Below are 13,863 nucleotides of genomic sequence, written 5' to 3'. Positions count from 1 at the left end.
ATGATCAGCTTTTATATATTCACCAGGTGACTGGCAGCCACAAAAGGTTTACACTCACAGGAGTGCAATCCCATCTATCCTCAAATTCCACACTACAGCCAAAATGAAATTTAATTCTAAAATGAGGATCTCATTGCTAGCAGTCAATGCCAGCACATCACATACTCAGTTATGGAATGGTTTGTGTTAGAAGGGACCTCAACGACCATCTCATGGGCAGGGACACCTTCCACTATCCCAGGCTGCTCCAAGCCATCCAGCCTGGCCACTTACAGAGATGAGACAGCCAGAGCTTCTCTGGGCACCCTGTGCCAGGGCCTCCCTCCCCACCCTCAGAGGGGACAATTTCCCCCGTGTCCCATCTAACCCTGCCCTCTGCCAGTGGGAAGCCATTCCCCCTTGTCCTGTCACTGCAGCCCTTGTCTGAAGTCCCTCTCCAGATTTTTTGGAGGCCCCTCCAGATACTTCAGTTGTGATCTCCCATCTATTCACCCATAAAAGCAGAGCAGGTGAATGACACACAGTGCTGAGGGGAGAGGACACAATAAAAACATTTCAGCTGAGTTGGGGCTGTTGTTTCCCACTCTTCTCATCCCCCCTCTGCGCATGGACGCATGAAACAACAGTGCCAGGACTTTGCACTGTTACACCTCTCTGACTGAACCCTGTCTTTTCCCCTTCTGCCAGCACCATATGTTTTCTGCAGCGTAAACAGCAACTGCAGACAGGTTATAAGCAAGGATGTGTTTTAAATGAGATCCCCCCTTCCATACCCCTTAAAAAGAGCACAAAGGAGCTTTGCCTACATTTCCCAATATTTTTGGTACCCCTGTGTTCATAGAGTCTGCATTGATTTGGCAAATGTCACTACTGAGAACAGAACACTACTTCTTCCTGACTGCACTACTCCCCTCAGTGTGTTTTTAACACAGTCAAGAGGGTCTTTTCTCTTTTTTTTCCTGCTAATTTCTTAATTCCAAGTACAGAACAAAAGTGAAATGAGTGGAAAACTATGTTTGTGTTACAAAACACAAGTTTGTTCAAGAGCAGACCATGATTTATTGGCAGTTATTCTGAAACGTGGATGACTTAATACAATACAAAGATGTTTGTAAAAAAAACCAAACAAAACCAAAACAGGAAAACAAACAAATCTCATCTTTAAATGCATCACTTGAAGGCGTTGATTAAGGGGACACCGTGTGCCGGCAGCTCCTGGTGCAACTGACGGAACAACATGGCACATTTGTTCCTTTCCTGGGTCTTGCCGAGGGTGTGGAACAGCCGGGCTTGGAAGTAGAGAACGTCTCTGAGCTGCTCTTTGCAGTCCACTTTGGCAAAGTAAGTCTTGGCTTCATTTAGATTCAAGATAGCAGATTCCAAAGCTGTGGGGAAAAGGGGGACAGTCACATTTAAGAAAATATCACAGTAACAACTCCAAGCAAGGCAGCTCAAGTCTAAGGAGGCCAATTATAAATTCCTCGGCTTTTCAAAACCATTTGTGTCTTAGCAACATGGCCTCTCAGCTAGTTTCTATTATTCAGCCTCTGCTGCAAAATATGTGTGTGAAAGCATGCAGATAAACAGTGTGCCATTACAAACATTTGCGGACAACTAATCCCAAATTAATTAATTTTGTATCCAATAACCAGGTAACACACTCTGGTGTAGCAGGACTCCAGTATAGACGCTGGTTTGAACTTCTGAGCAGTTTCAGAGAGAATTACTCTTCACACTACCTTCAATCTTCTTTTGTGGAGCGTAGGAAGCCGCAGAAGCCACCTGACATTTGGCCACCAAGAACATGGCACAGCCTTTGTCCAGGACAGCCCCATGGGCCAAAACAGGTTCTATTGCCATGTGCAGGATATTCAGGGCTTGTTCAGGAATGCCAAGGATCAGCTGAAAGAGAAACACTTGCTGGTCTCACGCTGGAATCCACTGATATGAGCAGCTTCTTCAGGGAACACCGACACAAGCCATGCCTGTTTCTAATAACGTGATGTAACACACACAATTTTTTTTTTCAACTTTTTCCCCACAATCTTCTTTTAAATCCAAACTCGTGAGTAGAAATGAGCTGCTCTCTGAAATGACTGGGAAAGGCTTCTCCACTCAATCAGTGCTGACAGCCACGCCTCTCAGAATAAACAATATAACTGAACTCATTACCAGCATTATTTTTAATACACAAGCCAACCTGTGCTACTAGAAAGCCAAAATACCAGCACAAAAAAAAAATCTGAAAATATTAAGACAGGGGAAATTTACGCAGCTTAATTATATTCAATAACTATACATTTTAGTGACACACATTAACTTCCTCAAAAGCTTTTACATTCAGAGTTTGCTTCTTCGGAATCAATAATTTAATTCCAACAAGGTTGTGTTCTTAAATCTCACAGGAGTAAAAACAGCATCCAGATCCCCAGAATAAATGTTGCCCTGCAGCCCTGTGAAAACACAAATCAGACCTACCTGGGAGAAAGCCAAGTTGAGCACAGTTTCAGAAGCCAAGTACTGCAGGCTGTATTCCCGGGCGAGGGCCAGAGCCTGCAGCAGCACCGGCAGCGCGATGGTGTGACACGAGGATCTCCAGTACAGCTCTGCTATGGACAGCAGCACCCTGAACAAACAGGAGCAAGCAGTTACAAACCTTTACTCTGGATGAAAAATGTCCACTTGTTTCCCAGGGAACTGTTCCATCCACAGTGGTATGGGTTTTATGATGAATCACGCTGCTGCATATACAATAAATTTAAATTATGCCCTTAAGAGGAGATGCCACGGACATACAAAAGATTAAATAACACCATAGCTCTCTCAAGATTTACAACAAGGCAAAGCTACATACACACACACATTTCCATTTCCTATTTATTTTAGATGCAGTGTTGCCTTCTTCCATGAACCTTCATGGAACTCTTAAGTTTACCACCTTTTAGTTTACATATTAAAAATAACTAGGTTTAAGTGACACAATATTTTGAGGATTCCTCCATACTGTGATTAATAATTGAAATGACTGTAATCCCAGAATCACAGCAGGTAATCTGAAGACTAGTGAAGTCTGAACACAGTCAAAATTGAAATGGATGATTCTAATCACTGCAAAGTGGCTTTAATACTCTGAAAATGAAACATTCTTACCTAATCACCATCTCAGTGTTCTTGATTTTCTGGCAGTGGATCAGCAATTTCTGCAGAAGTTTGTGTGCCTCTGACATTTGATTTTGGGCTTTCAATACAATGGCTTTCCTGTCGTGGTAGAAAGAAAACATGCTTGTATTTTTGTATAGAATTCTGCTCCTCAGAACACAGTAAAACAGGTCTCTGTTCTGTGACCAGTGTTTCTTGTAACTGCAGACTGGCACCCTGACAAAGTGTACACATGCTTCACACACAGACAGGAGGAAAAACAGATCTCCCTGGTGCCAACTGGACAACTCCCAGGCAGAAAGGATCAAACTATAAAACAGCTTTAGATAGAAACCAGGGATTGCCAAAACCAAAGGCCAAACAGGCAGCAGAAGTGGGAGGACATGCAAGCTAGAAAGCATAAGTAATTATCTGTGAGAAAAACAGGTATGAGGTAAAGCAGCTAAAATTGGCCTGTGCTAACAAGGACATGGAGCAACAGGAAAATGGAGAACAGGGAAGTCAGGAGCAAAGGCAGAGCAGCAGGGGATGGGTACAAACGCCCTGAACCAGACACTGAGCAGAATATTTAAAGATCAGGGAATTCATGATCAGTCCAATTCCAGAAGGACAAGCATCAGGTCCCACAGCTTGAGCACTGCTCTTCCGGCTGACTGGCACCGGCTGCTTTGAGGTGTTTTGCCTCATTGAAAATCGACAGGAAATTCTTTGAACACTAAGTTGGTTTTCATGCTCACCAAATACCAAGTTTTAACTGGAACTATTTTTAACATATCATTCTCATTTAGAAACAAGACCCCATTAAAGCGAGTGAAAAAAAAAAAATCACATTGTTCCATTTTGGAGATGTAGAAACCAGGCCACTGAGGAATTCGCTCAAGGCCTGAGCTCCCTCCTCACCTATTTGACATAAAAATCTGCTTTGTGCTCAGGCTTGAGTAGAGCAGATTTTGAAGATGTTACCACAACAGATTCACAGCCAGAATAACACCAACTTCAACTATTCCAGCTCTTAAAATGTCCAGAGAAACAACTACAAAATATTATTGCAGGACAAAGGGAACAGCCCTGTAGGTTAGACAACATGACGTTAACTAATTCCAGAAAGGGAAAAACATGTAAGCACATGTGACTGCCAGTGATCACTTTGGTAAATTTTTCATTATCTTCATGGAACACACCTGCAAGTGCATGAAGACCCAAGATTTCTTACCTGTACACACCTTCAATGCTATTAAGTGCGGTAATTCCTGCTACAAGAGAATCTGCTACATGGTATCTGCCATCGTTCATGGCCCGCTCAAACTGTATTTTCTGATCAAACAGCATCCAAAGCTAAACAAAGAACATCCAGAAACGAGTTTTAGAGGATGTGCCTGCTCAGTTTCTAATCCCAGGTTAGAATTTACTTTTTATTTTCCCCTGGGGGTATTTATGTCTAGACACACTAATTCCACTGTCCAATTACTTGATTTACTGAATTACTGTCCTCAACAGAAATGCTCAGGTCTGGATTAATGTTTCAATATCGAAGTTCACCTACTTGACTGCATTTTGAGTAAAAAGGCTCTTTTAAGTCATTACTAATGATTTGAGACTTGGAGATGAGTAGACTTGCTCTGTGGTGAAAAGAGAAGGCTCACACTATATTTAATGGGACCTCCAACACTTCAGTGTAAATACTATCTTATAGACTCCTGTGGCAATGTTTCCCAGAGTCACACAAAAATCAGGTTGTTAGCCTATTATCTCAGTTATTTCTGGATTGTAATATATCAAAATAAGCAGCACTAATTAAACAGAACTTTGAAGCTCCAAATCAATGCAGAGCATTTAATTACTCTGTGTGCTCGTGAAGCAGATGTATATTCCTCTGTTAATGAAATTTCTACTTGAACAGCTTCATCTTAGGAGGCTGTGGTGAGAGAAATGTCTTACCAGTCTGAAAAACAACACAGGCAGCTTTTCCATGCTTTTGTAAAAAAGCTGATGCTACACAGCTTCCCATGAGGATGAGCCGAGGGAAATGAGAAAACGTGTAGCCCAAGGCATCCAGAGGAAAATTCAGGAGCAGTGGGATTCAGATCCTACTGTGTAATAGTTACATAACTTACAGGCTGAATGTTAAGTATTCTACCTGTGCGTGCTGACTGTTGGGAGGGAATCTCTCCTTGAGGTGTTTCAGTATTTCAGAAGCAGCTGCAAAGTAGCCCTGGAATGAAGAAGGACACTGATTAATGCACCAGGGCGGGCCCTGCTCCCTTCCCTTTCAGCCCAGCCCTCGGGGCAGGGATTTGCCCAGCAAACACCCTGCATTGTCTCTGCCCCCAGAGTTAAAAGGCAGAAAAAAACCACAAGTCAAGTCTTGCACCCTCTGTCAGTAACACCCACCCCTCCTCTCACCAAATGGCACTTTGCACAAGTAGCCCTAAAGCTCGAAAGCTCACCTGCTCGGCGTGCAGCTCTGCCAGGTGACACAACACCACGGCGAAGGACTCGGTGTTGTTCTGCTGAACGCCCACGTTCACAGCCTCCAGACTGTTCATGCTCAGCAAGGTCTGGGCTTGTTGAAGTGCCATGGTGCTTGTGCAAGAGAAATATCTTTTAGTTTTCAAGCAGCAAAAACAACCACCGTGTTTAATCTATGGTCTCGTTATTGCAATGGTCTACATTGTCTGGTTAAGCCAAGGGCCTGAGGAGAAGGAAAATTTGTAAAATAACTGCTGTCCAAGGACTCTGGACTCTGCAGGCACAGCAAGTACTACAGACTGAAAGCTGCACACAGCCTAATCACAGAGATGCTGAAAGTGGGGGCACAGGAACAATTTATGATCTATTTGCCACTACTAAATGGAAACTCTATCTCTTCTTCAGTATGGCTTTTAAAGGAACACAAGAGAATGGAAATAATTGCACTCAGCCTGTAGTGAATCAGTCTGATTGCTTTATTTTAGTGCACTGGAGAGACACAGTCACTTGTTACACCTATATAAATGCATTATGTGCTAACAAGTGCAGCAGCTAATCCAGGAGTTCCAAACAAAGCAAATACCTGCGGCCATATAATCTCCAAATGGCTGTTTTCTGTGCTATGCTGATGTCAATGAGCTCTGACAGGCTGTGCTTCCAATGCAACAGATCAGAATCTTTTAAGGCATCCATTAGTTTGTTGGCAGCCTTTCCCGCAAAAGCTCTTTGCTGAACCAAGGACTGTATTCCCAAGGAAGCAAGGTACTGGGAAGAAGGAAAAAAAAAAAAAAAAACATACCTACAGTGTTGGAAGACAACAGAGTATCTCAGGCTTGCAAATTACACTTCAGCAGAGTTCTAAACTACTAAAAAAGAATCCCAAAAAGACAGCACAGACAAAGGAACACTGCTCCAGGCATTTCTTTAAATAATCACTTATGCACACCCACACATATGTGAATGTCATTTTGCTGGATGTGAAAGGTAATTTCCACTCCCCCACAGAAATCTTATGGAGGAGGACAGGACCAGTACCTGGATTTCTCCAGAACTGCTGTGAAAACAGAGCCTTTGCTTTCCTTCCTTCCCCACAAAGAGGCCATGTCTGCTCCTATCTCCCAACAGCAGTTTAGTCCGTTTTAGAGCAATTCTCTTAACAAAGGAATTGCAGATTTGGGGAAGACAGAAGTAAACATTAACAGACAACAGCTCTATCAGGGCACAAACTACCAAAGGGGAGGGCTGCCCTGCAAGATTTCACAGAGCTGTACAAGTAAACGTGTTCAAAGCCCTGCCAGAGGCATCAGTCCTGAGCTTCAGGGAAGGTGGAGGCTTAAGAACCTCCCCTGAGCACCAGATTGTACCAAAATGGTGCCTGGGCCAGCAGCCAGAGGGAATTTTTCTGCCTAAAAATCAAATAAGTTAGAAGGACAACTAGTGAGCCTTGCAATAATGCTCTGGCATTAAAGCAACTGAACTCTGGCTTGTTAATATGAAGAATAAAAGTCATAGAAACAGCTAGATTTTGGAGTGTTAAAACATGTTTGTTTAAATCCAGTCACATATTTTGAACAGACAAGCTGCAAAACCCCAAACTCCGATCAGACACACACCCATGGCCACATGGTTTTGTCCCAGAATAAAGTTAAGGATTGATGAAATGGACTCACTGGCAATCCAAAATGTAAAGATTTGTTCACAGAGTGCTCCAGCAGAACACAGCTATCAAATATCTTCTGCTCCAGGATGTACAACCAACTCTAGCAAGGAAAAAGATCAAAATCTCATTGCAAACAACTGATGGCTAGAGCTTGAACTTGGCTTGCTGTTACAGAATGCACAAAAGCTCACTGGAGATACAAACCACTTGAGCCCTGATTCTAAGGAAACCTCTACTAAATGCTGCACAGCAAAACACATCAGAAGTGCAGCTAGGCTGGGATGTTGGTGTGGCACCTGCCAATACTGGAGGTTCAATGATGCACAAAAACACAGGGAACTGTGGAATGCAGCTCCTCAGGAGTTTGCTACATTGATGTAAATTCATTGTAATGTTAATTACAGGAAAGAAAAATAGAGAGAAATCCATGTCCTTCCCTCCCACTTTGCTTGCTCTAAAGGTGGCTGGTCACTCTAAAAATTCAACAGACAGGAAAGAGGAAGCCTCTGAAATATTTCTTTTTAAAACATCCAAGACTCAACTTTCAGCTTACTACTGAGATCGCAGGGCTAACAATTCCTGCTTAAGAAATTAACCCTGAACTTCAACAAAACATCCCACGATCCTGCAGTTTGTTGCCCTGGGTGCCGGAAGTGATATTACCCCACTGCTGGGCAGTCAAATGCTCTGGGGGAGATGCTGCTGTGAGAGAAGTTCTGCAACAGTTCACTGAGCAAAACGACTCAAGCCCCATTTGAGCAGAGCTCTTACCAGGCAGTGCTGCAGGCACACATGGTCGTTGGACTCCTGGGCGATCCTGATGGCTTCCTGAAGTGCCAGTTCAGCCTGCTGGCTAGGGGCAGACAGAGGGACAACAATTAGTATTCCTACAGTGCTTAAGATACAGAGGAATATTGATCTGGATTATGCGTAATGCACTCAGATCTCTGATTTAACAGCCTGTGTTTTCCTCCCAGCACTCTGCAGTGCATTCTGGTTTTCAGGACAGCAAGTCTGACAGCATCCCCAAGCCAAAATGCGGCTGTAACCCCTACCTGGGCTTTCAAACCCTGTGCAGGCCATGGTGCCAAGTTACTGTTTAATCAGGGGCAACATTTGGAATCTGCCTGTGTAGAGATTGTTGCTCTCAACTTTGCAGTGTCCTTCCCCTCTCCAGTCCTTTCACATCATGCCTCCAGGCAGCAATCAATAAATGCAAACCATAAATGAAGATGGGTAAGCCAGCTTTATCAACAAAATAAATCCCAACCCGTGTGGCATTTTAAATTTTAAAAGCTCAGATGGCTTTTTATGTTTAATTATTCTTTTGCCAGATCATCAGCTTTGTGTTCACTTGCAGAAAACCAACCACGCTTTCCTGAGAATATGGATGAAAACAGGCATTCATGCCCACTGACTCTTCTGAGGTCATGGAAATGTAACTGAACACTTAAAACACCCAGGACACAGACAGATGTCAACTCTTAGATGGCTCAGTTATTATGGAAACCAAATAAACATCAAAACAAAAACCGAACCCAAACAACCCAAGCTCGCCGAGAGGATCCCAACCCAACCGCAGCTGCTGTCCAAGTGAGAGAGGACCCCCGCAGGGATTTTCGGCAGGAGGGGGGAGTGCGCTCGGAGATGGCCCGGGGTGAATTCCTTACTAGTGGCCGAAGCGGCAGTGCAGGGCCGCCAGGTTGAGCGCGGCGTAGCGCAGGCTCCGCCCGTAACCCTCGTCCCCGTTGCTTTTGCTCTCCGCCCCCGTCAGGATCAGCCGGTCGAAGTAATGCAGGAGGCTGTGAGTGGAACTGAAAACATCTTGCACCCTGAGGCTGTTTAAGTAGCTTAAATAGTGCTGGGAAGGGAAAGGAAATCAGCTTTAATTGTAAAGATACTAAACCGGAGGTTTTGTTTATAATTACTGAGTGGTTTTGGCCAAAACATGGAACCCTGAAATACTGATCAGAAGTTGCAGTACTGTTACTACCTAGGCAGAACTTCTAGATAAAATTGGGTAATTTCTTGGACAATGTTGGCTGTCTGCTCTAACAGGACCTGCCAGATGGTGAAGATTACAAGATCTGGCTGTCAGAATGATCCCAGAGGGTCTGAGATCTCCACAGAGGTGGAATTTCCCGTTATTTATGTGTGAAGTGAGAGTGGGAACGGAGGCAGCACTCCAACAGTGTCTGCGCACAGGAAGATACTAAGAAACATCAGCACTGCTTCCAAATGCTGTGCAGATAAAAAGGAGATGCTAAAATCATGTATTTTCTTTTTGGCATGGAGACCTGAGCAGGATAATCCTTTATGTTGTGAAGTCCAGCCAGGGACTATGGCAGCCCTTTCAAGGATATCCTTCCAAACAAGGGAAGGAAAATCCTGTCTGCTCAGCCCAGGGCTTCTGGGAGGAAGAAGCAGAACGCAGGGTGGGAAAGAGTTGAATTTATGGAATTTGCTCAAGACAAAGCTGTTGAGGGACAAAGCAAGAGCTCACATCACAGGTCTGGAAATGCCCCTCAGCATGAGCTGTCTGTGGCTTTCAGTATAAACTGCTATTAAGGACCAGAAGCAAAGTGAACAACAACCAGCAAAATTAACAGATATTGCACTTAATACTGATTTTTAAACTACAGGAGTATAAAGCCTGAAATTCCTTAGGAACATGTGGGTAAAAGAAGTAAGTTTTAGATTTAGTTGAACAAGAATGCACGCAGTTTGAAACTAAGAGGCTTATATCTGTGCACAAAGGGGAAGTACTTTGCTTAATTAAGGTTTCTGTACCTTCAGGAGTTTTAGTCTGAATTACTAAACACTTACATGCAACTTGCTCACACTTTTATCATCTACTTCTGTTTCAATAGAGAATAAATTACTTCCAAATAATCCTATCCTAGAGATAAGAAATCCTTTTACAACCATTCTGGATGAAGAAAAAAAATACTTACCGCTTCAGCAAAGTCTGGATTAAATTTTAACAAGTTGTTCAATTCCTTTTGTAAAGATGCTGGAGCAAGAGCCTTTGTCTCATCATTCTTTAGTAAAGAAGCCTGGGATACAATTTGAACAGTACAAGTAAGAAATGTAATTCCATATGGAGGGTTATAAAAAAATATTGTGGTACAGGATTGTCAGGTTGTTATGTGCTTGGAGAAGACATTAAAGAAGATTTTGTAGCAGCTGTACTATGACAGTGGCAGTTTGATTCTGTTATATATTATGTTATAGTGTTCACCTTGAAAGATCAGAGAGACCAAGTCAAATAAAACCTTGAGGAACTAATACCACACGTTGCTCACTGCAATTACACATATCTTCTCACACACACAAAAAAAAAATCCTCAGGGAAACAGATCAATAAATCCAGTTTTCCTTGGCAAGCAGTTAAGTTAATAAAAAATTATAAAAATGTAGTGACTAAATTAGCATTACTGACTATTGAATTACTGACATTTGTGTCCATGTGTATTTCTGTTCCCTTTTTTATTTACCAGCTGGAATAACCAACAAAACTGCACATTTCACAGAAATGTGAGGCAAGCAGAGCAGAAGGACCTTCTGACAAGCAAATATCAGCATATGGTGACATGTCTGGATAAAACACTCATAGCCCCAAGTGCTCATACTGAGCAACAACATGCAAGATATCAACAAGCCTCCACCAGACCAGAGAAAACATCACGGCTGACACTGTGGATAAAATTCAAGGTGAAATTCATGTTATGGAACATTTCCTCCACTTTAATGAGAATTAACATACCTGCTGAGAAAGAAAATACTCTGCTTGTTTCTGGGAAAGAGGCCCACTGCAGGCTATCTCTTCTTCCCTGGTAAGAAACACTCTGGTTAGAAACAGGGGCAAGGGAAGACAAGACAGAAACACGTTTCATCAGATACCCCACACTTTTGCTTTATCAAGTTTTCTGAGATATTACAGCTCAAAGCATGGAAAGAACACCGAGAAAACTTCATAAAGAACAAAATTCACTCCATCAAAGTCAGCAATGGAAATGATTTCACAGTTTAGCTTCAACCTGCAGAGACTGTAGCTGAGAGCCACGTTACCCTAAATACACCCTAAAAAACCCTAAAGAAAAACAGCAGAGAGAAGATTTGGGGCTGACATATTCAAATGGCTCTGCTCTGTTTTTTCTACCTTCTGAAGACAGTCCCAAGGAGATGAACTGGCACTTTGGCCACATCCATCACTGCTAGAAACAGCTGTTCTGCAAGACATTTACTCTGTGGAAAGCCAGCAAGTCCAGCACACAGCCAGACCCCCAAAGCTGCTGTCTGACTCGCTAAGCAGCAACTTCTGCACGAGTTTATACAAATACAGTTTGCAAAGTACATTTTAAATATATCGACACATAAAATACTTTCAGGATTATTCTTAAAACAAAGGACCTCTTCAGCAGGTGAAAGCTCTTAGTATTTGCTTCTCGTTTTTGAGCTAAAAAGACACGAGTTGATTTGGAGAACGGTGAAAAGCAAAACAAAACTACGTTCAGCTTCTCCTTATTGAGCAATCTTTCCTTGTTGGAAGCAGAACTGACTTCTCCAACAGTTTTAGCACGGGACAACCACAGGAGTGGGAAATTGTGGGCAGCAACTGCCTTTGGGCTGTGGTTCCCCGAGTGAGGATGAGGATGGGGCAGTGCCACCTTCCCGAGCCACTGACAAATGTCACCACACGGTGGCACCAAGGAAACGAGCGGCCACAAAGCTCAACCGGGCTGCTTTAAAAAAAAAAAAAAATTATTTTCTCAAGAGGTAGAAAAGGTTTGAACACGAATTTATCACCTTAAAGGCCCATCAAGTTCTTCTTTCTCCATTTTCCCATCCAGCTCCTCTGGATTTGTCAGCTCCATCTCGTTCTCGTCGGCCCCATCCTTCTTCTCATCCTTCTGGAAGTACTGCTGGAGTGCTGTGTAAAGTTTATAGACCTGGCTGAAGGAGAGTTTGTTGTATGCCAGGATCATGTGGCGCAGGAACAGACCTGGGGAGGGAGATGGCTGCTGTGAGCACGGGCTGTCAGCTGCTGCTGCAGACAGGAGACCAAAATCATGGCCAGCGCCTCAAACAACATCAGTTACTTCCTCATTAAACAGCAATTAATGAGAAAGGGAATAGCAATTGGTGAGTCTTCTCTCAATGGTACAACTCAGTGTTGCAGGGTGTAAATCTGGTCTAAATGTAGCAGCGAATCTCACTGAAGATAAGTGATAAATTGTTAAAATCGGTGACAGCCTCACAATGTGCAAAGCTGCCAGTTAATATGTAACGTCTGAGCAAGAGAAAAATGACATTCTGCAATTGTACACCTCCCCAGAAAAGCACAGCTGCGTCCTGAGGGAATCACGTCAGTGAGAGACATCACATCAAAAATTGCTTAGGGATAACAATTATTTACCTACTACACTTGTTTTATGAACTTCTGGCTCTGTCCCTGAGAATGAATCTGAAAGGTCATCAAAAAATTGTTCCATGTCTTTCAGTTCCCCTTCTGCCATAAGTTTTAACCTGAACAGGGGAAGAAAACGACATTTTTAGGGTATTAATATAGACATCAAACAACATATTTTCCTGCTTCCTGCATAAAGGAGTAAACACAAAAAACAATTAATAACTAATTTCTTGGACCCAGGAGGTTTTCAGACTGAGGTAAGCAAGATCATATTAAGTATTGGTAAGTCAGATAATCAGGTTTGTGTTCGGTTTTTTAGTTTGTGGTTTTTCTTTAAAAAACGGGTCTTTATTAAAAGAGAATAATAAGACGAGATAGTTATTCTTAAAATAAACAGGAACTTTTTTTTAATTTTTATTTTTTAAATTTTTTGACTGATTACATTTTGGAACTGCTGTTGTTTAGCGAGTTATCTGATATGACAACAGATCTTCTGTCCCACAGAAACTTTAAATCTGACCACTTCGATGTTGGTGCCTTTCAGAACTTTGTCACGACAAGTAAGAAATCTGCCGAAGCAGAGTTTTGCCCCAAATGTGCGCTTTAACAACCTGACATTTACACGCTTCGCAGCACTTTGCAGCGCTCCGAGCGGGCACAAACAGCGCGGAGGATTCGCGGCGCCTCTTCCCCCGCCCCGCCCGCACGGCCCCCGCACCTGATGTGGACGGAGCCGGCCAGGTGCGGGCAGCACTCCTCGATGGCCTTCCGCAGCCGCGACAGCGCCATATCCGGACCCTGCGGAGGAGCACAGCGACATGTCGCGACAGACCGCGACACAACGGGGGATCATCCTTCCCCCCCCCCCCCCGGCCCCAGCCCGGGCCCCGACCTGCAGCAGCGGCAGCAGCAGCCGGTTGAGCCGGCGGCGCTCCAGCAGGCCGAGCTGCGAGCCGGCGCGGCCCAGCTCGCTGAGCAGCACGAGCAGGGCCATCTTGTGCGGGGTGACCCAGTCGCGGACGCCGAACACGTTGGCGTGCACGACGCCGTTCGTCAGCATCGGGTTGAAGTACAGGCTCTCGTGCACGCTCGCCATGGCGGCTCCGGGCCCGCCCGTCGCCCGGGAAACCGCGCGCGCCCGCCCCCCGCCGGCCAATCGCCG

At 43.9% G+C, this 13,863-nt stretch overlaps 1 protein-coding gene across 1 annotated transcript; it reads right to left on the bottom strand.

The window, feature by feature from the left end:
- Nucleotides 1–1,041: 1,041 nt before the first annotated feature.
- Nucleotides 1,042–13,817, bottom strand: ANAPC5 (anaphase promoting complex subunit 5). Its single transcript, XM_066199350.1, has 17 exons — nucleotides 13,594–13,817; nucleotides 13,420–13,499; nucleotides 12,708–12,817; nucleotides 12,098–12,293; nucleotides 11,055–11,121; nucleotides 10,243–10,344; nucleotides 8,959–9,149; nucleotides 8,060–8,141; nucleotides 7,299–7,388; nucleotides 6,212–6,393; nucleotides 5,607–5,742; nucleotides 5,297–5,371; nucleotides 4,373–4,494; nucleotides 3,151–3,258; nucleotides 2,479–2,626; nucleotides 1,740–1,902; nucleotides 1,042–1,385 (listed from the first exon to the last, which is right to left on the bottom strand). The coding sequence occupies exons 1-17, from the start codon at nucleotides 13,795–13,797 to the stop codon at nucleotides 1,171–1,173; spliced, it is 2,271 nt and encodes a 756-aa protein (XP_066055447.1). The 5' UTR covers nucleotides 13,798–13,817; the 3' UTR covers nucleotides 1,042–1,170.
- Between the last annotated feature and the right edge of the window lie 46 nt (nucleotides 13,818–13,863).

This window comes from Chamaea fasciata, unplaced genomic scaffold (genome assembly GCF_029207755.1).
Source record: "Chamaea fasciata isolate MVZ Bird 193981 ecotype frontalis unplaced genomic scaffold, bChaFas1.0.hap1 SCAF_18, whole genome shotgun sequence".
Lineage (NCBI taxonomy): Eukaryota > Metazoa > Chordata > Aves > Passeriformes > Sylviidae > Chamaea > Chamaea fasciata.
This window is presented reverse-complemented; position numbering and strand designations above follow the sequence as displayed.